General features: G+C 35.3%; 1 protein-coding gene across 2 annotated transcripts in view; it reads left to right on the top strand.

Moving 5' to 3' along the window:
• The window catches only part of LOC140171323 (uncharacterized), a 96,581-nt gene that overhangs the window by 49,470 nt on the left and 22,478 nt on the right, over positions 1-24,633 (top strand). The window contains exons 2-9 of one of the 2 annotated variants that reach the window (XM_072194561.1): positions 13,893-13,968; positions 14,880-15,056; positions 16,338-16,471; positions 16,953-17,115; positions 19,035-19,085; positions 19,796-19,992; positions 20,345-20,470; positions 24,431-24,521. In XM_072194561.1, the coding sequence (XP_072050662.1) occupies positions 13,893-13,968; positions 14,880-15,056; positions 16,338-16,471; positions 16,953-17,115; positions 19,035-19,085; positions 19,796-19,992; positions 20,345-20,470; positions 24,431-24,521 (1,015 nt within the window). Of the gene's footprint in view, positions 1-13,892; positions 13,969-14,879; positions 15,057-16,337; positions 16,472-16,952; positions 17,116-19,034; positions 19,086-19,795; positions 19,993-20,344; positions 20,471-24,067; positions 24,168-24,430; positions 24,522-24,633 lie in introns of both variants that reach the window. The other variant, XM_072194560.1, reaches the window with a different exon arrangement.

Here is a 24,633-nt window from a genome sequence, read left to right as displayed (position 1 = left end):
TTAATCATTTGGTATGGTAATGAGAATCATATCTTTGTACTCAAACTTGTGTAAGCACAACATGTAAGCTTAATTCAGTTAAAGGGCTGTAATTGGTGACCAGGCCAGCCAAGCACCATATCTGTCACCAATAGCACCCATAAAATTGGACCTTATTGACCTTTTTTCTATTTCTAAGATTCAAACCTGTTTACAAGTTGTCAAATTCCTTATACTAGATCGTAAAAAATGTTATTATCCAATTATGAACACCTCCCTGGTGTATGTAGTAGGGGTGGTCAATACGGCCCTTTAAGGTGTGTCGGCGCCTTCAGGCCATATTTTTTCAGTTTTAGTTAAATAATGCAATTTATTTCTGCAGGGCAATACAATGATATTATAGGAAATGCATAAAGAAGCCACTGGTCACTTTTATATTTCCATATGTATTGCAGTTCTTGAGTTATTACAAATAATACGCCAAAAAGAGGTGCACTAAACCCACACCTTTATTTTTTCAATATATTAGCACAAACATCACTAACTCAGGCACCCCTTCATCACCCACGGGCATATGGGGCTATAAGGAAAATATTGAATAGACAAATTCAGAACAAACAAAAAAACACCTTATGTGACCGTAATCATTTACAGTACACCAAGCAAAAAAACCCAGATGTTTCAGATTTTCAAGCTTTTTTAGAGTCATTTAGCCTGACTAACTCTTGTCCAACCCAACTTGGCAAGTCCATCCACCTTTAGATCTGGGGTTTGTTTGGTTGCCTTATTATTGCTGATTATTATAGTAGTCAAGTTAGCAGTCAAGTTAGCTCAATCGATAAGGCGTTCGACTATGGTGCGAGAGGTTGCGGGTTCGAACCCTGGCGGTGTCTAGTACGCTCTCGTGGAAAAATTGAGTTAGCTTGAAATTCCCCTGGACAAGGAACTTACTGCTAATTGTCTAGTTGTAACCCGTACAAAACTCGGGGAGCTGATCCTGGTTGTGATGGTTATTTGTGGAATGTCAAGGGTGTGCGCTCTTGAAGCAGCAAAGTCCCTGTATTGTTGTTAAGGAGGCTGTGTACTCTCAGACATGCATGTAGTAAAAGTGCAATAACTTTGTAATTATTCGCGCAAGACATATAAAAGTATACATTTTTATCAAGGCAAGACATCAATAAATCTTAATATAAATACAGATTTGGGGTAAAAACAACAATTATGAAGAAAATCACAAAAAAGTGAGTTTTTGGCAATATTTGTTAGGTACATAATAACAAAAAAACAATCTTTCCAAATATTTTATTTTTTTTTGAGCTCAATCTTGAGGCTCCATTCCAAAAACAGTTTTTTTATTTTTTTGATATTGGCCTTATTTTTTGAGATATTGACCATATAAGGCATCAAATTGAACTTTTTAAAATGCCTATTTGCACAAAATGATGCCTAAAATCGGAAATAGACCAAAATATAAAATGAGAAAACCGTTTCTTGAGTCGATCATGCTTTTTACGATGATCATATTTGCTTACCTATAGATGCTGTATTTATTGAGTTATCGTGTACCTAAATCGTCATTTTACCGAGAAAATGAACATTGAAATAATGGCCGTTGAAGTTTAAAGTGGTGACATTTTGCACTTTCATCGAATCTCGCAGGAGAATGCGGCAGTTTTTATTTTTCTACCTTACATTACATAAACATCGGGTAAATCCACGGTCCCTTGAGAAGTTTGAGCGAAATCCATTCATAACTTGATATTTAAATCGGGGGAAAGAACTTGAAAAAACCCACATTTTATCAGCTAAAACGGAGCCATTTGACCACTAGGTTCTTGTGCTTCCGTAGTGTTTCCATAAGATGCGCCGCGCATGCAGATAAGCGTCGCGTATGCGTAGCGTACTTGTGCGTTAACAAATTAGGCGATACACAACGCGCGATGCGTTGTTGCTGCGTGTACCCTGCTGGTACAACAAAGATTTTCTTTCCTTTTCAATTTCAAACACGAGTGGAATAGTGAAATAAAATCCTTAAAATATTGCAGTTGGAGTTTACAAATCTGGATTTTCATTCCTTGTATTTATAAAAAAACATAACAAAGTACAAACATATCAAAAAAACTCAATTTTGCGAAAGAAACAATGTCTAGAGTACACAGCTGCCTTAAATGGTTTATGGAATGATGTGGGCCGTAGTGGTCAGCGACAACCTGTAAAGTGTGCTGAGGCTTGTGGATCAACGTCTAGGCATTGTGCCTGTGCGTAGCGCACTATAAATCACTGCGCTTTAAAAAAATATATATATTGTTGATGTATTTGTAATTCCCAGGTCCTCCAGGCTTAAATAGCTACAATCCACGAAATTAATAGTTGACACACTTGCACTAAACAATGGAAATGTGTGCCCTATTAAAATTGGGGAGGCGAGGGAAACATGCATGCAATATATGTGAAGTACAGACTCCCCCCTATATCTAACCCTTCCCCACTCCCCATCTTTCAATGTTGGAGGGTCTCACGGACCTGTTGACAACATGGCTTGGTCCAACATTGAATTGGGGAGCGGGGGCAGAGATATACCAAAAAACAGGCAAAGTGTGCCAACCTTTTTTTCGTGGATTGTAGCTACACCATAGGCTAATTGTTATAAAATATTTGTTTACTGAAAAAAACATGTGCATTCACCTGTCACAAACATATGAATAATAGCTAGACTTGGATTTGCTTCACCCATCCCTTTTACTTGGTTCATAATTGTGACCATCCATGGGGGTTGTAATGTCAGTAGAACTATATAGTTAGAGATATAGTCCATTGAACCTTCAAAGCAATAGGAAGCTGCATGCAATATGTTATTGTAAAGCCTATTTTGAGGAAAATTTGCACTACCCCATATCTTCGGACGACCTATCTGGGACCACTGTCCCTATTTTGAATATATCATATCCCTTTTTTTTTGCTGTACTTGATCCAATTTTGTTTTTAATTTGTTTATTTTGTGTAAATTTTAAATATTTGTATTGTTTGTCTATAATGTACTTTTGTATGAGGGCCTGTTTGAAAAGCAGTGCTTGGTACTGCAGCTGTTTTACCCTCTATAAAGAAAGATTACCATAGTGTTTATATCTACCTTAAGTTACTGGCATGTTACTGGCATGTGCTGTGTTGCCTTAGCATAGTTTCTTGCATGTACATATGCGGCATGTTGAACGCGCGCATAAAGGTATGTACACGCACAAAGTAACACTAAGTTAACACGCTAAACTACAAAGCTAGTGCCGGTAACTCGCAGTAGATATACAGACTATATATAACTATCTAAATATTTTTGAAATAAGTTTATCAGAGAGTTTATAATAATGTACTTAAATAAACTACAAAAAGTATAATAACCCCAATTTCTAACCACAAGTGCTTCTCTAAAAAAAAGCACTAAGCTTTTGACATGTCTAGGCAACTATTCTGCATTATGAATGAATCACATAAATCATGACTCTGTACTACTACTAAATGATCTTGTCAATAAGCTTTTGACTGGTTATATAGTGGATTAGAAACTCAATAGATACTATAATACTCCCACGAGTTTTTTCATCTGTGTAGTTCCCATGTCTATTCAATAGAAACAATCTGTTCATTCATTTGTGTACTTTGTAAAGACCGCTGTCATTGTCAACTAACTAGGCCTACAATACATTCTGTATACACCACAGATTGTTGAAACATTGCCGACATGTCAACTAAAGATGAAGGCAAATGTCAATAACATTTTTTTTTTTCTGGGCAGAGCGGTCATTGGGGATGTGTTTTGTTTTGGGAAACAGCAGCTGAATTATAGTTATCTTTAGTGTAGCTGAAGAAGTAAGTTGGCCAGCTTCAGTTGATACCTGAAAATGATCAATTTTTATCTTTAGTATATGTTTGGTTGCTATCTGAAGTATATTATGGCAGTAAGAGTGCTCGCTTCAACAAAAATTTGCTCTCTTCATTTACATAGCTGGAAGTAACATGCTATCTGAAGTAGAAAGTTGAGTTAAGTAGTTATTTTCAGTAGATATCTTCAGTAGATAGCTGATGTTAAGCTGCTATCTTCAGTAGATAGTTTAAATTAAGTTGCTATAGCTGAAGTTAATTCTATTATTTTAAAGAATGTTGAATAGGTTAAGTTGCTATCTTCAGTAGAAAACTAAAATTAGGTTGCTACCGTCAGTAGATAGCCAAAGTTAAGATGTTATCTTCAGTAGATAGCTGAAATTTAGTTACTATCTACAGTAGATAGCTGGAGTTAAGTTGCTATATTCAGTAGATAGCTGAAGTTAAGATGCTATCTTCAGTAGATAGCTGAAGTTAAGATGCTATCTTCAGTAGATAGCTGAAATAACGTTGCTATCTTTAGTAGATATATTCAGTCGATATCTTATATCATTGCTATCTTCAGTAGATAGCATAAATAACATTGCTATCTACAGTAGATAGCTGAAATTAAGATGCTATCTATCTATTTAGCGATGAATCCGGTGAAAACTTACTAGTTGTTATGAACTCCTGTCATAAAAGCCTATCCCACAAGATGAATTTAAGTTGCGATCTTTAATAGATAGATAAAATTAAGATGCTATCTTCAGTAGATAGCTGAAGTCAGTTGCTATTTTCAGTAGATAATTGAAGTTAAGTTGCTATCTTATTAAGTAGATAGATTAAGTTCAGCTGCTATCTTCAGTAAATAGCTGAAATTAATTTGATATCTTCAGTAGATAGCTGAAGGTAGTTTGCTTTAAAGTTTGATGAGTTAAGTTGCTGTCTTCAGGAGATTGCTGAAATTATTTTTGCTATCTTCAGTAGATAGCATAAGTGAAGCTGCTATCTTCATAAGTTAGCTTAATTCAATGTTGCTATATTCAGAAGATAGCTGAAGTTAAGTTGCTATCTTCAGTAAATATAGCTGAAATTGATTTTGATATCTTAAGTAGATTGCTGAAGTGAAGTGGCTATCTTCAGTAGATAGCTGAAATTAATTTGGCTATCTTCAGTAGATAGCTTAAGGTAACTTGCTTTTTTTTCAAGAAAGTTCACTTATTCATTGTTATGAACTTCTGTCATAAAAGCCTATCCCACAAACTGAACTAAGTTGCTATTTTCAGTAGATAAATAAAATTAATTTTGCTATATTCAGTAGATAGCTAAAATTAAGTTGTTATTTCAGATGATAGCTGAAATTAAGTTGCTATCTTCAGTAGATAACTGAAATTAAATCGCTATCTTTAGTAGATAGCTGAAATTAAGTTGTCATCTTCAGTAGATAACTTAAGGTTTTTTTGTCAAGAATGTTCGATGAGTTAAGTTGCTATCTTTGAGTAGATAGCTGAAATTAAGTTGCTATCTTCAGGAGATAGCTGAAATTAAGTTGCTATCTGCAGGAGATAGCTGAGTTAAGGAGGCTGTGTACTCTCAGACATGCATGTAGTAAAAGTGCAATAACTTTGTAATTATTCGCGCAAGACATATAAAAGTATACATTTTTATAAAGGCAAGACATCAATAAATCTTAATATAAATACAGATTTGGGGTAAAAACAACAATTATGAAGAAAATCACAAAAAAGTGAGTTTTTGGCAATATTTGTTAGGTACATCATAACAAAAAAACACTCTTTCCAAAATATTTTATTTTGTTTTTAGCTCAATCTTGAGGCTCCATTCCAAAAACTTTTTTGTTTATTTTTTTGATATTGGCCTTAGTTTTTGAGATATTGACCATATAAGGCATCAAATTGAACTTTTAAAATTCACATCGCCTATTTGCACAAAATGATGCCTAAAGTCGGAAATAGACCAAAATATAAAAAAATGAGAAAACCGTTTCTTGAGTCGATCATGCTTTTTACGATGATCATATTTGCTTACCTATAGATGCTGTATTTTATTGAGTTATCGTGTACCTAAATCGTCATTTTACCGAGAAAATGAACATTGAAATAACGACCGTTGAAGTTTTAAGTGGTCACATTTTGCCCTTTCATCGAATCTCACAGGAGAATGCGACAGTTTTAGTTTTTCTACTTTATATTACGTGAACATCGGGTAAATCCACAGCCTGTTGAGAAGTTTGAGCGAAATCCATTCATAACTTGATATTCAAATCGAGGGAAAGAACTTGAAAAAACCCACATTTTATCAGCTAAAACGGAGCCACTTGACCACTTGAAATTAGTGTTTCCAAAGGATGCGCCACGCATGCAGATAAGCGTCGCGTATGCGTAGCGTATCTGTGCGTTAACAAATTGCGCGACACGCATGCGCGATGCGTTGTTGCTGTGGCGTGTACCTCGCTGATACAACAAAGATTTTCTTTCTTTTAAAATTGCAAATCTGAATGAAATAGTGAAATAAAATCCATAAAATAAGCGCAGTTGGAGTTTATAAATCTGGATTTTCTTTCCTTGTATTTATAAAAAACATAACAAAGTAACAAATATCAAAAAAACTCAATTTTGCGAAAGAAACAACGTCTTGAGTACACAGCCGCGTTAAGTTGTTATCTTCAGCAGATAACTAAGGGTAATTTGCTTTTTCAAAGTTAAGTTGATATCTTCAGTAAATATAGCTGAAATTGATTTTGATATCTTAAGTAGATTGCGAAGTGAAGTGGCTATCTTCAGTAGATAGCTGAAATTAATTTTGCTATCTTCAGTAGATAGCTTTGTAAAGTAATTTTGTTAAGGTAACTTAAACAAGAAACTTTGATAAATTAAGTTGCTATCTTCAGTAAATAGCTCAAATTAATTTTGCTGGATAGCTGAAGTGAAGTTGCTATCTTCAGTAGATAGCTAAAATTTAGTTGCTATCTTCAGTAGATAGCTGAAATTAAGTTGCTATCTTCAGGAGATAGCTGAGTTAAGTTGTTATCAGTTTTGTAGCTGTTTAGCTTTGTAAAGTAATTTTGCTAAGGTAACTTAAACAAGAAAGTTTGATAAATTAAGTTGCTATCTTCAGTAAATAGCTCAAATTAATTTTGCTGGATAGCTGAAGTGAAGTTGCTATCTTCAGTAGATAGCTAAAATTTAGTTGCTATCTTCAGTAGATAGCTGAAGTGAAGTTGCTATCTTCAGTAGATAGCTGAAATTAAGAATTAGTAAGTTTTTAGTGAGTTCGCTGTCGGACACGTTTGGAACCATCGGACAAGTTTAGAACAGTTCTAAACTTGTCCGACACCAAATCCGCTAAAAAGGTACCAATTGTTTTGAATTCCTGTCATAAAAGCCTATCCCACATGCTGAAATTATGTTGCGATCCTCAATAGATAGATAAAATTAAGTTGGTATCTTCAGTAGACAGCTGAAATTAAGTTGCTGTCTTCAGTAGATAGCTGAAGTGAAGTTGCTGTCTTCAGTGATAGCTGAAATTAAGTTGTTATCTAGATAGATAGGTGATCCTAAAGTAATGTTGCTATCTTATATATAGCCAAAGAATTGAAGTTGTAATCTGCTGTGTTTTTGTGGAACAGTGACATTATTATGGAAAGTATGCTTTTAAAATTTTGGTCAATGCTACGGAAAAGGTCTTCAGATGATGGTGGATGCGATATCGTCATTTTTGACGTCGCCATTGGATTAACACATAATCATGAAATCTTCACAAACAATTCTAAATTTTGTATGTGGTGTCGAAGCAAAATTATCTTACTCTAAAACCGTTGGGGTACGACAATGTACCACACTGTATTATGTTGTTTTTCAATTTATAACTGCTAACCGTATAATTTGAATGCGCTATCAGCCTTGTATTTTCGCCAGCCTCGAACGTCACGTGTTGCATGTCCTACGCCACCTGAGGTCTTATCACTCTTTAATTACGCTACCAAACTTGGTCAAAGTTAATTGAATATGACATATTACTGATGATTAATTGGGTCATAAAATCCAGATGACACACAAACTGTAGATCTCTAAATATAAGAATGATAATATGGGACAAGTATGACCCATTTCATCAAAACTTGAAATATTGCAAAATTAGACATGTAGAGATTAGAAAATAAATTGTTAAAATAAAGCCAAATTTGTTTTTGTACAATGTAAACTTTCAAATGACCAGTGGCATAGACAGGGCTTTTTCAGAGGGATACTAGGGAACTTTCAAGGGGGAAAAGTGGACCAAAATGGTCAGAAATGGGTTCAAAAGTACAAAAAAGACATACAAATCTTAAATTACAGGACAACCAGTATCCCACAGGGAGGGGGAGCAAGACTTCCCACAGAGCTGCCCCTCTTTGCCTACCCCCTTGGCTACACCACTGAAATATTAAATTGCTATCTTCGGTAGATAGCTGAAATTTTAAGTTGTTATCTTCAGTAGACTAAAGGTAATATTTTTTTCAAGAATGTTCGATGAGTTGCTGTCTTCAGTAGATAGCTGAAATTAATTTTGCTATCTTCAGTAGATAGCTGAAGTGAAGTTGCTACCTACAGTAGATAACTGAAAACTTTGCTTGAAATTAAGTTGTTATCTTCAGGTAATTTGCTGCCCCCTCTTTGCCTACCCCCTTGCCTACACCAATGCAAATGACATGGTAAAATTGGTCAGTATTTGGTCAATGGTTATTTGGATATTGCTGTCAATGCAGTTCTGTAAAATAAAGCAATAATTAGACAGCACTGAATGGGATTTTTAAAAATTTGCTTTAATTTTTTTGAAAAAAAGCCCAGTTTTGAAAAGTCGTTAAATGTCATATACATCCAAAAACAATAAAAACTCAATTTTAGATATTTGACAGATTTTGTGGCTGGGACTGCTAGTCCTAAGGTTCGCTAGACCGAGAAAAAAAAGTGGTCGCAAGCCTGAAAAGTTTGCTAGCACCATAACCCTAACCCAACCCTAACCTTGACTTTCGAACTGGCGACCCTCTTTATTATATTTCAGCATAGCAAACTTTTTTTTTACTAGCAAACCTTAATTTCGGACTAGCGAACCTTAAGACGAGCAAATCTTGGGACTACCAAACAGTCCCCAAATATGTATGGTTTATATCGTGTTCTGGGTTTTGTGAGAATGGGTCACATGTGTAACTAGTTAGCCAAAAAGCCATTCCAAACACCTGCTAATATGGATACAAATGCCATTATGTATGTAACTGGACTGTTATTGTTTACTATTGCCATTCAGTGGTTTGGTCTAGGCTGATAGATAGAACAATACATAATACTAAACGTATTAATATCATCTTGATCTAAGCAATCATGGGAAGTAAATAAATATCAATAGACTTAATCATGGCCACTACTACTGGCCATCAATTTATCATCAGATCATAGGACAGGACAAAGTACATCCATTCATCAAGAAAACAATATAATAATAATATCAATCACATAGAATAATTCAACAATAGCAAATGACATCACCACAGACTGACCATTAATCTGCCAAACAAAGCTGTTCAACAAGAAAACAATAGGATGAGCTGGTGACATGTAACAATGGATTAAACTTAAAGTTTGCCTGATGATGGGAAACTCTAGTCTACGCTAAAGCCACAATTTCTCCATGTTGCAAAATTTAAAATCCGTGTTACAAATTGGATGATTTCTGTGATTTTCCGTTTTCCACTATAAAGCACTGAAAAGTTAAAACAAACATGTTTTAAAAGTGTATTTTGTCTTACCTTTTACTGTAGTATGGCCAGAATCTTGCATCGTAGGATTAATTCTAGAATGGATTGTTTAATGGTTGATTACTGCTAAATAATCACTTTTCTTTGTTTTATTTTCCAAATCAGCACAAGTTAAACATTTTACACAGTTTTTCACTATTTGTGGCATTGCGGAGAAATTGTGGCTTTAGTCTACACTCTTAAAAAAGATTAGCCTAATAAATTGGTAGAAATAAAATGTATTACATGCCTTGCAGCTTGTTCTGATTCTCTCACCATTTAAGTATCTGCCTCAATATAAATTTGTACAACAAAAGGACACCTGTATTCAGGTTTTAGGGATGTCAGTGGTCTGAAGTGACTTTGCAGGAAAATCCTGAAAAGTTTGAATTTGGATTATAAAGCCTCAAAACGGGCTGAAAATAAATGAAAGTGCCGAAATTTTTGCAGCAATAAAAACCTGAAATCAGGCAATTGTCTGAAAATAGCATCCCTGAGGTTTGAATCTGAAAATTCTGAAAATTATCCCATGCCTGTATTCCAGGGGTACTTTTAAAATGTTGTTAAAATTTGTTTGTGTAGATCACTTGGATGAGAGGATCTCTGGGACTCATGACCAACACTCTTACCAACTGAGCTAAATCATGGAAGATTGTGGCATTGGAGTAGTGTTTGACTTCAAACATGTCAAAGTTCATGGGACCTCTTGTGAAAGATGCATGTTGGAACATTATGAATACAAAAGGAGTCATGATGTTGACCATGTACAATGTTAAGGTTTTTTCCATGATACTATTTTTTCCTAATTTCAAACCAACATTTTAACTCAAATCTGTGCAAAACATATGAGTTAAAAACAAATTATGTCTCTTGGAAAACAAAGACAAACAAAAGAAACTACATGCTTCTCTTGGATGCATTTCAAAATCACTTTTTACAAGAGCCTATTATTGTCTATTGCAAAATGTGTGTAATACACACTTCCATTGTAACGTCTTTTCTATACCTACATCTATGCCATTCCAAGTAAAAACATAGTATTTACTTCATTTTGTACATAGCAGATACTTTGTCTTACTTGATCCCAAGAATATTTGAAAAAATATTTGCCTTCCAAATGCAGTATTTGTTATGTTTATAACCTGCAGATACAGCAATTTGACTTTGGCAACAAACTGATTCAAAACCACCTGTTTCCCAAGCCAAAACACAGTATCTGATATGCCCTGCATGAATAGATACAGCATTGTGACTTGTGATGGTAGATCTATGATATGACAGATGCTTTTAATGACCAGTCATTAACTGTTCTAAACATGTGTTTTCGAATTTCATACACAAAAATCAAATGGAGTGATTTGAAGAAAAAAATCACAATCCAATTGTAAGTTAACTTTGTGATTCACTTAATGGCTTCATGATTTGTGCAGGTGTCAGTCTGCTAAACCAACAAAAGTTGTAGGCAATTGTGTCATATCACATAGAATCCAACAATATTATTTTTAAGGGTACATGATGTATTGTTGGTCGAAGCAGCCAAAAAAATTAATTTTCATTGTCTAAATCAATATATAACACTTTGATGTTTTGCGAAATTTCATTCTACAAATCATATACTTTGAAAACTTGCTTGATTTATTGTTGTGAATGAGTATGGTAGTTTTACAAAAGTGTTGTTGTTTCAGCCCTCTTTACGACATAACTCAAGAACCACAGAACCTTCAAAAGTGTAATTAGTAATACTTGAATCCTTCTACACACTCTCTATGAAATGATCAATGCAATTTTTGCCAAAACTCACTACCATTTGGAAGATGCTGTGAACTACCAAATGGCAACAGTTTAAAAAAGTTGCTAACCTTAAGGTTGGTCTGAATTGCTAAATTGTTGGTCTAAAGTGCAACGTAAAAAAGAAATGCTTGGGCCAAAACATTTTTTTATTAATTTTTAAAAACTAGATAAAAATATCTAGGAGCCATTTTTTCATTTTTTTGAATTTCGACCAACTTTGAGAAATTTGCACCAAAAATTTCAAATATTTTTGGTGAAGTTGGTCAAAATTCAAAAAATAAAAAACTTCTCCTAGATATTTTTATCTAGTTTTTAAAAATTAATAAAAAACATTTTTTGGCCCAAGAATTTTTTTTTACGTTACCTAAAAAAAGTGGGCCAAAAACCGTTTTTTGGGATTTTGGGCCAAAATGAGCATTTGGCCCAAATTTGACCTCACAGATGAACTTATCAAGTCTTTGCCATTCTAAATATGTATACTTTTATATCGTTCATGCAACAATTTAGCAGTTATGAGGCCCGAAAGTTTCCATAATCCTAGGGTTCAGACCAACCTTAAGGAGTACAATGGTGGAGTAGTGATTTGAATACATTTTACAATATTAGACCCTCATTTTCATTCATAGACATTCTGATACATTATGCCCATTTTTGTTAATGCACTACTACCACTATAACCACTTTTGTATACGAGAAGCAAGATTTCCCCAAATCAGGAAATTCCCTGAAAACTAGGAAGAAATGCAAATCCTAGCTAAGGGTTTTTTTGCCTTTACAATCCATTTTGCTCACCATTTTGCATATATGTTCAAATGAGAACATAGATATCATTGTGTATCATTGCTTGTTAGGTTTCCGCACTTGCCGGGCTGGATTTACCATAGGGCCAGATGGGCCCGAGCCCAAGGCCCCCAAATTGCCTTGTGCAGTGTGCATCTTCCATTTTAGCTGAAAAACACCATATTTTAGACCAAAATAGGGTACAAAAATTACAAAAGTTTTTTGTGTTTCGCGTGTACTGGCCTTTTTATAGCAAATTTCAGCTTTAATTTGAGCTAAAATAGTCTAAAATTGAATTTTTTCACGCTCTTCGTGCGCAAATGTCCTAGTGAAATCTAAAACTTGGCCACTTGAGTGCACATGCCTTCCTCACGGTGCATTTGGGGGCCTCCAAATTTTGGCTTGGCCCAGGGCCCCCGAAAAGGTAAATCCGGCCCTGCACACTTGTCCTGTTGTTGTTGTGTGTTTTGTTTTTGTTTTTTGGAAGGTGGTGTAACACTTTTCCAGGCATTTGCCTTCCATTGCATCTCCTACATGTGTTTTTTTAATAATTTGGGAGTTGTATTATATTTTGTAATTTGATGGAAATGAACTGAACTGAACTAAACTGTACCATATTAAGTCCACAATTTGTGGCATCATACTTCACTTGTCTCAAAGGGTAACTACTCATTCTATCGAATCTAACCTGAGCTATTATATGCTTACCATGAGAACTACCTGCTTATTGGTCAAAAAGAAGTTTTCATTATCAATTGGACCAATCAGCAACATTGTTAGAATAATTTCACCACACAAAAAATTTGGGGTGAATTATTTGCAAAGCACCATTCTGATTGGTGATTAAAATGAAGATATCATGTAATTGACCAATCAGAGGCAATGTTGGATCGGCAGGTAGTGCTCGGGGTTAATAGGTTTTTTTTCTATACATGACAGTCCCCCTTCATTCATCTATATTTTATAGGCCCTTGTGCATGTAAAATTACATGAAGGAGTAACCAAATAAAAACATGTTTATACTAATGTTTTAAAAACATTTTTGTGTTTGCTGTGATGTTAGGCCAAAAAAAAATTGTTTGTTTGTCCACGTCCGACCGACTGTGTACCCTGGTCCCGGCCGTGTCTTTTTTTTTTTTAATTTACGTTGATTGTGCTAGTAAAACAGTGGTTAGTATAAATTTAAAGAAAGAAAATGTAAAGAAAATGAACAGTATAACATGCAGAACCATCTCAAGAGTTAAACCTGTAAAGTGCTGTGTGTTTTGACTTATTTACCAGTCTTCAAATTGTCAGTTTCAAGTGCAAAAAATTGTTTGTTTGTCCACGTCCGACCGACCGTGTACCCTGGTCCCGGCTGTGTCTTTTTTTTTTTAATTTACGTTGATTGTGCTAGTAAAACAGTGGTTAGTATAAATTTAAAGAAAGAAAATGTAAAGAAAATAAACAGTATAACATGCAGAACCATCTCAAGAGTTAAACCAGTAAAGTGCTGTGTGTTTTGACTTATTTACCAGTCTTCAAATTGTCAGTTTCAAGTGCAATATCTGTAAAAAATAAAAAATAATAAAAAATCCGACCTACCGACCCAACTGTTTCATAAGCCTCTATGGACAAACAAACCCTTTTTTTTTGGCCTTATCCTTACACCTAATATTTTAATTTAGATTCTATATTTGATTTGTTCTTTCAGTATTCATCAGCCAGTGATCCCAATGTGAGAGTACAGTCGTGTTCTATCTTGGACTATAAGGACAATGGTGCAATAGGTATGTATGTGTACAACCGCTGGTGCATAGCTACTATCCTGGACAAAATGGTTGGAACACTTTGATACGGTTGCACTCTGCTCTTTTTTTTTGTGTTGAGCATATCTAGGCATTAACAGCTGAAATCTAGGAGATAACGCTGACGAAACTTCTGCCAGGCACAAGTGACTTGGTGAACGAAGGGGGGTTGCCGTAGATAGCTGGTCGGGGCAATTTTTACAGGACAGTCAAGTGTTACCCTGATCGGAAACCGACTGTAACAAGGTCTTTTATCATGGGTCATTATTCTGTCCCACCTTGACCAGATGAGCCACGGGGAGAGCCGTTTTTTTTTTGGTCCTGCTGGGAATTGAACCCAGGACCTCTCACACCCAAGGCAAAGACCTTAACCAGTGTGCCACGCTGCTCTTTTAAAATAACTCCGACACTTAATGTGTACAAGGGTGACACCACCTTACATGGCATCACATGCTTTATGTTGCTCAATTTAAAATACACCCTTGTAGCGTGGAAGATTATATTGTCATGTTTTCTATATGGGTGAATGAATTTGAAATGGAATAGCCCAATTTGCAAGCTTAGAGTTCAGTTGAAAATCAGATGGTAATCCAACCCAATGCATTGTGGGACAGTTTCCACTTAAACTCTGACCTATCGGGAAAATGCTTTATCATTTATTTATTATATTGTAATAATGTTCTAAGATAACAATATTTTTGTTATTGTTTAAATTTGAGTAAAATATTTAAATACTGTTCTGTAATCACAATCAATGTTTCCATATAGGTCAGATTTCAACTAGTGTACCTCCCAAAACTGAACCACAATGCAATTATTGTATTTCAGTTCAGTCACTATAGGACTTTACAACGCTCAGGTCAATTAAATTGTTCTTTTCTTTCTTTATCCAGATGGTGTATGCGTCAACCCAATTGATGTACCTGAGAACGTTGATGAAAGACCTGGTCCAGCTCATGATATTGTCATAGAAGACTTCACTAAAAACTTTGGTGTCAATGTCACAGGCGATCCAGATACTGCTGGCGATTATACTTGTCTCAGGATCAAATACAAGCTCAGAGAACACTGTAAATATCAATGAATAACTCTCATGCTAACCATCATTATACAATGTAAAAACCAGGGATTGTTGCAATCTCCCCCACATAAGGTCCCCATTGATATACTAAAATCATCAACAAATTTACCCTAGGAATTTACCACCAAATTATATACAAGCATAAATGCCTCGAAATGAGGGCGTTTTGTTTTTCTTTTCTTTTTTTTGACCAGAGACGAAAGGCAGATATCCTCCACAAAAACATTACAATATAGATTGGTCTTACAATAATACATGTTTGTACAGCTGTCTGTATCAGTAATATAATTGTTTTTGTGGAGGGTGTCTGCCTTTCGTCAAAAACAATCCTCTTTAGGAGGCATCAGGCGCGTCGCAAGCGGGGTGCCCGTGGGGCGCTACACTTTTTTTTGTATTTTTGGCTCTTTTTTTTTGCACTTTCTTGCAGCTTTGGGTGCCACACTTTTTGTCACCTTGCTACGCACCTGGGAGGCATATATGCTTGTAGATGGAATTCTACATTAGTTGTAGGACAATCCTTTACACATTTTAGCTTTCCTTTGACCTACCACCTTAAAATGTTCACAACAAGTAGGCCTATACACTTGGGGGTATCTACATATATACAGTATACGGGGATGTGCCGGTCTAATAGGTGTCTTTTTTGCAAGAAATCCGTACACATGAGTCCTGATTTGAGAAAAAATCCCTAAACGTGGGTCCCGATTTGAGAAAAATGGGTGAAAAACTGTCAAATCAGCCATTTTTAATAGGTATACAAATCAGTCAAATATAGGTCCCCGATAATTGGTCAAAAACTGTCAAATCAGCTGTTTTTTAGGTTTAAAAAATCCCTAAATATGGATGGGGGTATACTGTCTGCAGTATATTGGCAAACTTGCAGCTACATAAAATTTTCTTTGAGATGTTATATCCATTGTAATAATGACATTTTTGGGTAAAATTTGTCGAATGCGTATGCGATGTTACTAACACAATACATACATGGCATGTGGGACTCATACACACATCAAAGTATCGTACCATAGCAGGACCCATGGAGTGACACACATAATTTGGCATTATCAGCACTGGTAGTAAATTCCAATTTTCTTTGCTTTACCCCAGTTGTTCGGCTCAAAATTAAACAGAGACTTATTTGACAATAAAAGCTAACATTTTATGGAAAAGAAATCCTAATCTATTTTTTATGGAAATGTAACAATATGGCTTTAAGTGCACCTTATTATCTTTAACCTTCAAATTATTCAATATTTGCCTTGTATTTCAGTTGCTAATAAAATCAAAGGTATGCAGTTTACGTTGCGAGGCCGTAATTCTGCAGACCTCAGCCTGTACTTTTGTCAGAATCATGATCATGGAGGAAGCACTGACTACTATGCTGTACAGGACTATGTCAATCAGGTAAGAATGGGAATTCCAAATGGGTGTTATTCTGCAGGGGCTTTGTTTAGAGCAACAGGTGATTCTGAAGCCCTCAGGGCATGGGCGTCAATCCTGGGGGACGTGTTCCTCCCCCCCCCAACTTTCAGCAAAGTTACCAATTTGTTGTTCTTTTCAGCCACTTTTTGACCATTTTGGCTGATTGTCCACCCCCCCCCCAATTTCAAGCCAGATTTGCACTCAGGGTAATCAAGTTTAGTTAGGGGTGTGCCACTGAAAGTAGCCCCATCAATACACCAATTTTTCAAGAAATTTGGGCCTATTGCTATACCAAAATTCAGTTTCTACAACTTTTCCTCGGGGGTGCCAAGTGACTTCTTTGTTCATCTTCTCTCCTTTTTCATTTGGGGCAGTGTTAGGGTTAAGAGGTGGGGAACAGGGGTTATGACATCATAAATTTGGACACTTCGAGAGTGAATATTATCTTGTCTTTTTTATACAGAAATATATTGCCAGGGAGTTCATCTATGAGTGTTTTTGTGGCATCAAACCAGGGGCTGCATATGATTTCATCATGCGGACACTTCCTGTAGACTACAGTGTTCTAGGAGATCCCCATGACACTGCAGTGATCAAAAACTACCCAAATGATGCTGTCAACCCGAGTAAGTCATCTGGTATAACTTTATAGTCTGTATACCTTTTTCGAGTCAATACTTTAGATATTGTTTTTTATTGTGTCTCTAAATAGAAAAGAAGCACATTAAAGTATACATAAAAGAAATGATGCAAGGAATCCAACGAGCATAACAGATTCCTGCAAAATAAACAGTTTTGAGAAAATCTCAAAATTTGATTTTACTTTACTAACTCGAGGAATGTATATAGACTACATGCTCCACAACTTATTCATCTGCCAATTAAAGGTTCTTTAACCCCAGCATGCTTGTATTCTCCTAAATTGACCGATTATATTTCAATCTTCTAACTTTTGATGATAGGAATCCTGGGGGGGGGGCACTCCCATATATTGACATACGTCATGTGCCTACGAAAAAAACCCCTTATTTTTGGCAAATCCTACACCCAATGACCCCATTTTTTTCAGTAGCCTAGACTGAATGACCCCCTTTCTTGAACAATTAGTCCTCAAAATTGAAATTTCGGCGCGCGAAGAATAAATGAGTTTTGTCTATTTTGAACTGTAAAATTGGGTAAAAAGCTATTTTTGATTGTCAATGATATGAAATTTTGGGCGCTCTCATACAAAATCACCCCATTTTTGACATTGCCAACACCAAATGACCCCCTTTTTTCTGAAAATTTCAACAATGATAGACCTCTATTTCGTGGGCACAGGTGCGTCACTTTCATATTCGAGTGCCCCCCCTGGGTGGAATCAATCTAAATGGAGTAAGATTGATTTTTGATTGACTCTTACTCTTTTTGTATAGACTGGGTTCACCATCTAATCAAATTTTACTCCTAATTTACAGTATTATGTTGCATATGCCTGGAATGAGATTTCAAACTTTTTATAGTAAATATTTTCAATTGGAATTGACGTATCCTTAACTGAAATCTGCAAAAGACTGAAAAAACAATGTAAATCAATTCTTTTGACTGAATATTCAATCGGATCAAATTTGTTCCCAACTTCAATCGCTAAAAGATTGAGAATCACACCTTTGTACTGATTAAAAAGATTGAAAATTTGGTTACAGGTCAATAGTCTGAAGGGTCACTAGTCCAAAATACCCATAACTTAGCTATAAACCCTAACCCTTACCATAACCCTAACCTTCACCCTATTCCTGACCTATAACCTAAACCAAATCCCTAAACATAACCCTAAGCATAAATCTAATCCTATCTGTGCCCTAACACTGATTTTGTTTTTACAAATTAGACCATGTTCACTGAATAAGAAATGACAAATAATTGGCACAAAAGAGGAAATTTAGTGTGATGTGTTTCATCTGGATAGGAAACATTTGTTATATAGGCTCAGCTTTATTAGGCAAAAAAAATGTTGTTGTGTTGCCCTCAAGTGGGAAAATGGGTCGGATTTCTTTTCTTTTCTTTTTTTTCTTTTTTTTTATAAACCTTCAGTTGTTTAAAAATCCCCTCAAATATTAAATAATGCTTCTTCAATTAGGAAACATTTGTCAATTTTGACTTCTGGATACCCGTTAGACATCAATCAAAGACTAGTCTTTCAATAAAATATTAATTTTAAGTGAAAAACATTGATTTTTTTAAAACAATTCTGTAAAAATCATCATTCAAAAAAAAAAAAAAAAAAAATCCGACCCTGATTTTTTAGGATTTAGGGTCGGGCGGTTGAGGGCAACACAACAATTTTTGTTTTTTGGCCTTAGGGTGAGATGTGGATTAGCTATAGTCAGGGAACATGAATATATTTTGACATAGGTCTGACCATGCATAAGTTCCTCTACTAGAGATAATCTACACCCCACCCAACCTTGCCTAGTTACTAGTAATAGTATTGTATTCAGTCAGGACAGAAATGACAGAGTCTACAGTTTGAAACACTTTTCTATTGTTTCACTTTATATTACAGGTAGTTGTGAGAAAAAACCTGGAGACAAACGTTGTGAATGGAGTCCTGAAGGTAAAATAGGGATTAACAAGCTTATTATGCATGGTATGAAGAACAACAGCGATATGTACATGCAGTTCTTACCAGCGGTTCCGCCCGGTTACTTTTGTTTAGAACAATTGTAACAGGACGGAACTGGACGGAACCGGCGGTCAACCCCCGGTCGAGTATTGATATTGTCCCTTAGCAGTTTGTCACTCAAACCTTGCCACCACAGGCAACCACCTAGTTTGCTTAACTACATTGTCCGCTCATGTAATGTATTGAAACATAGGCAGTTCTACACGGATGGACAGACAAGTATGGTCAGCAAGATGTTCCTATAAACAGCAGCTTCATATGAAATATAAACTTTGATGGATTGAGCACCCCGGTGAACACTTGGTGACAGAAAATATTGATAATGAAAAGTGTAGGATAACTTGTGCCTAAAATTAATACAAATATCTTGAACACCTAATAATTTTCAATTTCAATCATTGTCTTGCAGGTTTGTGGCATCCAAAATGCATTAAACCAAAGCAAATAATATCTGATGGTATTTATCGCAATATAGAAGTGACCTTTGACCTTGCTCCTTTTGATTTTGATCATTATAAAGTGCTTGTTTTTGGTGGTGATGGGAAGATAAAGGCTATGACACTAATGGTTAGTATCATGTGGAAACCTGGTTGCGTTATGTATGTTTTGAGTTTAATCATTTATGTGATGAATTTTTCCAGGACTGTGGCACACTAAATGCCAAAACTCGCAGCAGGTTCGGTCGGGGAATTATGAAACTGTGAGAATTGAATTTGATCAAGCACCGGAAGAGTTGAAATCATTTAACAGATACAAAGTGTTGCTGTACTATTTTAACAAGACCAGTTGGAAAGTTGGAGACTACACTACTATTGGCAAGATACTAGAAGTGAATAAGGTAAGCTTACACTCAGGTGCAGTAAGTAAACACAGCCAAATTAATAAGTCGCCACTAATTCCATCCCCATTTAATCAGAATCTGATGAGTTTATGTCAAAATAATTTATATAATAATTTTCTATACACTTTCCAAATTTGATATCAAAAGTTTAATTATCATGAGCATAGGAACCATTGTTGGGAAATTTGTGCAATTTTAAAAATGAGAAATTACGAATTGACCACACAAAAGCCAATGCATGGTATCAGCATGATGTACGGTAATAAATATAATAAATTACATATATCAAATGTTTTGTCCAAAATTACATTAATCACAATCTTTTCTCACTTTTTATTGTTCTTTTCAGACTCCGGTCGGTTTTAATATCACTCAAGGAAGTTGCATGCCAGAGAGTAACTTCACCGTGACATTGACCCTTGGCCTTCCGAAAATGAGTTACAAGACTTTTCATAACAGTTGTTTTGTATCTGTGGTAAGTTTTGTAACATGTATGAACAAATTTTCTTAGCTCAAGATATACTAACACAATTCTGTATCTCGTCCTTTAAAACTGCAGAATTCGGTAGTCGTAGGGGCAGCAGACTGCAATGGGACATGGCAAAATTTCACCACGGTGATGTTCACTAATCTTAAGGATCTTAATTCTCCCAATTGTAATTGGTACATCAAAGTAAGTTGATCCTGTGATTCCTGTGTGTTATATTTGCCATGTCAGCAGCTTCCACTCACTTCACTGCAACTTCATACATCGATAATCATGCTGTGTAGTCTTCACCTCGTCATTGCTTCTATGAATAGTTATAGGCAATAAATATACAGTAGTTAGCAAATTTCCTGTGGGATTACTCAGTACAATTGACTGTACAGGGATGTGCCGCAAACATGGGACACATTTTTGGCCATGGTGACCCCTTTTTCTAGACCTGTATATGGATGGGTAATTTATTTATTTTTACATTTTCCCAATTTTTTCTGAAACTATCCCAATTTGCTTAACTGAAGTCAAAATTTTGGAAATTTTCAAAAAATTTTTAAAGATTTTAGTGCTTTGCATTCAATTTGGCTGAAAATGTTGACTTTGGTATAGTGATGGGTCAAAATTTCTTTGAAAATTGGTATATGGTTTGGTCCACTTTCAAATTCTCAGCAGCACACCCCTACCCAAACCAAACTTGAGTACTCCCCACCTATGGGAAAATTTACTCATACTTTTTCATATTATATCATGCCACATCACTCATGCCAGCTAGTGTTTGAAATAAGGCCAAAAAGTCAATTTGCTTGTCCTCGGACTCTCTGTGGAAGACAGGGTCGGGTGGTCAGACTTATATATCGTACCCAGAACATGTTTACATAGGCATAATAATTAGCTTTAAAAAGCTTAAAGGGGCACTTAATGATCCACAGCCTCGTCCCCTGCAACTCACTCCAAAAAGGTTGAGGTTTTTATACCCACAGACACGTAGGACTACATAATGTTTGTGTGGATAACCTTTCTTGCAGATTCGGTTGTTTGACAAAGACATCATTATCCAATTTGTATTTACTACAACACCATGGCATATGGAACACTGTAATACATGTAATTATGCGTAACTTGCAAATTCAGTGTCTGAATCAACTGAAATCTGGAAATAAGCTTTTTTTCATGCATTTCTATTGAACCATTTCCTAAAAAGAGGATGCTAAAATCACGAAATGCACCTGTAAATAGATGTGATTAATGAGAGATTCATTACTGTATCACTACATTTGAGTTTTAAAACAGTTCAGTGTGACGAAACTGTTTAAAAACTTAGTAAGATGTCAAAAATTCTGGAAAAAAGGCCACTTTTCTGGAAATACCAAAATTAGGATTGTTATTCTTTTGTACAGTAAAACTTTTCTTCCAGATTGTCAAAATTAGGGTCAGTCAGGTAGGGACAAGCAAATCATTTTTGGGGAGCAAATGAATCTAAAAGTTGGGATTTTTTACGCTAAATAGTGTGATTTGTTTTTTTTGTTCTGATTGAAAACTGGGGGAAAATCCAAATATGGAGGCATTCCCCCATACCTGTCCCTGTTGCATCACCACTGAATCGCTACCTTGTTAAAATCTCTGAATTGTAGATTCGAGTCGTGTGACTTGGACTCGAGTCATGACTCAAGTCACTATTTTTGTGACTTGTGTTTTGACTTGCAACTTTTGCAAAAAATGACTTGACTTACTTCCTTAAGGGAAAACAAATATTCATATTAGATAATTTATAACTGGTTCTACAAAATAATATGAAAAATAAAACTTGGCGAAAATAAGATGTTGGTATGAAAATGAAGCTAGCAAGTTGCAACACTGATATTTTGAGGGACACAAATTTTATCTTTATCATTGTTTGTACGAGCACAATACACATCTCTGGCTGTGTGTTTATGAACAACAAATTGAGTTGAACTAACTTGTTCTTGAACTACCAATGCAGTGGCGTACCGTGGCCGCTCCTATCGCGGGGGGCTGAAGAATATCACATTTTGCCGCCCCTTCCTCAACAAAAAAAAAATTGTGTCATCATGCTTAAAGCTGGTAAATATCTTCATCCAAACAATTTTTGCCAAGACACATGTTTGTCATATTTGTGCAGTTTTGTCAAAAGAAGTACCTGTATTTTGTTAAATTCACAAAATAATGTTCAAAATCACTTTTCAGAATGCCCCATTTGTATAAAGTTTCACATGAGCACTCTCTTACATTTTTTGATTGAATATTTAATCTTAAAGATTGATTTTTTAATCTTTTGGGACAAATAGTTTTTGATTAAATATTCAGTCGAATGATTTGATCAAAACGAGTGATTCTTAATATTTTAGTGATTGAAGTTGGGGACATCTCTTTTCCGATTTAATATTCAGTCAAAAGGATTAGTTTTCATTGTTTTTCAATCTTTTGTCAACTGCAGTTATGAGAAAGTACTTCCCAATTGAAAAAAGATTGAAAATATTCACTAAAATCTTTAAAATCTCATTCCACCATGTGCAATGTATGCCATTTGGCAGTACATTATAGGAGTAACACCTGATTTGATTGTGAAATCAGTCTACAAAAAGAGTAAGTCAATTCAAAATCCATTTTCATCAAGTTTTCAATCTAATTAGATATCATCAACCTCTAAAAGATTGAAACTTTTTAATCTTGATCATCAAATTTACTATTCACTTGATTTTTACTTTACATTCTAGTGCAGCTAACACTTCAATGTTTTCATGTATGGGCTCATTTTCTTGTTCTTGTATGTTAGAAAGCGTGCATTTATCCTGCAATGTAGAATATATTTTCAAAGAGTTTTTAAATTTACCAAGTAGAATGAGGATTTCAGCTGACAATTTACCAGTAAAAGCTTAAAAAAATGTAAAACATTTAAGCATATAGCAGCTGTAACAGTACTAATCAAAGGTCTCCGATTCACATTTTGCATGGAACACACAGGCAATTGTCTCACATGTCCATTGTATATGCTAGTACACATAAAATTAACTTAATGTCAATCAAGTGCCTCATATTTTCACCATGTAGAAGCTTTTCCTTGCAAACACATGGGGACCACATGTTTCGGGTATTGGCGTTGCAAGAAAATGCCCTGTGTGCTAATGAGTGTCAATTTTGCCTCACGTGTTGTGCCATGAGAAAGTCAAAAACCTTTGATTAGTACTGTCAGTAGGTATAGAACAGAACTTGTTGTTGGATGGTGTCGTAGCTAGCCATGTGTCTAGCTGGCAGCTACTCAGATCATCATGCAAAATTATCAATAAAACTGTTGACATATTCTATTGAAATTCTAAGCAATTGAAGTCTAGTAAATAATGGTTTGAAGGTGAATTGATGATGTTCAGTTTTATTCAAGTGACAGGCAATGCTCAATGTTTAGCTAAGATTTTTGATTTTAGCATCAGTTGCAGATCATAGTCAAGATTGGTATTGGATCGAGCCAATTAGTATGTCATAGAGATTGGTAATAATATTGCTAATATAAAGGTGGTTGGCTATTGGCTCATCTCTACTTTTGTGTTGAAATTTAAAGCATTTTTTCTTTACCAGGTACAAGCTTATCCAACCAAAAAAACCTGCTTAGATGCGGATGGGGATGAACTTGTAGGCGGATGTCCAATGAAGAGGTCAAAACCATTTTGTGTTATAGGTAATTGTTTAGGTTGTTACACTGTTAAATTGTAACACTTGGTAATTTTCTCCAAATGCTTGGCCAAATATGAACAACTTATCTATTATAAGTAATCTTATGTGTTGTTTTCAATAAAATTAATTTTGTTTAATCCAAAAGTTGTTTTGTTCATACTTGGCCCATATTTTGGGGGAAAATTATACCCAGTGTTTTAGCAGTGTATTTGCAGTTGTTGTAAATTATACTAAAGTCCAATTTATTACACTTCATTCAACCTTCAGGTGCAGGCATTTCCAACACACAAAACGTGCCGTTTAGACGGTACACGAACAGCTTGTCCAGTGTCTATTTCATCTCCATTTTGCGTGATAGGTAATAATTGGTATTTTTGTATGTGGCATGAGAGATGCTGACCTTATAGATGTAGCTAGTCACTCTGCATGCTTTGTAAAGTTTCTTTGAGTAACGTTAGAATAGTGGTCGC

This window comes from Amphiura filiformis, chromosome 15, assembly GCF_039555335.1.
Source record: "Amphiura filiformis chromosome 15, Afil_fr2py, whole genome shotgun sequence".
Classification (NCBI taxonomy): Eukaryota; Metazoa; Echinodermata; class Ophiuroidea; order Amphilepidida; family Amphiuridae; genus Amphiura; species Amphiura filiformis.
The sequence above is the reverse complement of the archived record's forward strand: the minus strand, read 5'-3'. Positions and strand labels throughout refer to the sequence as shown.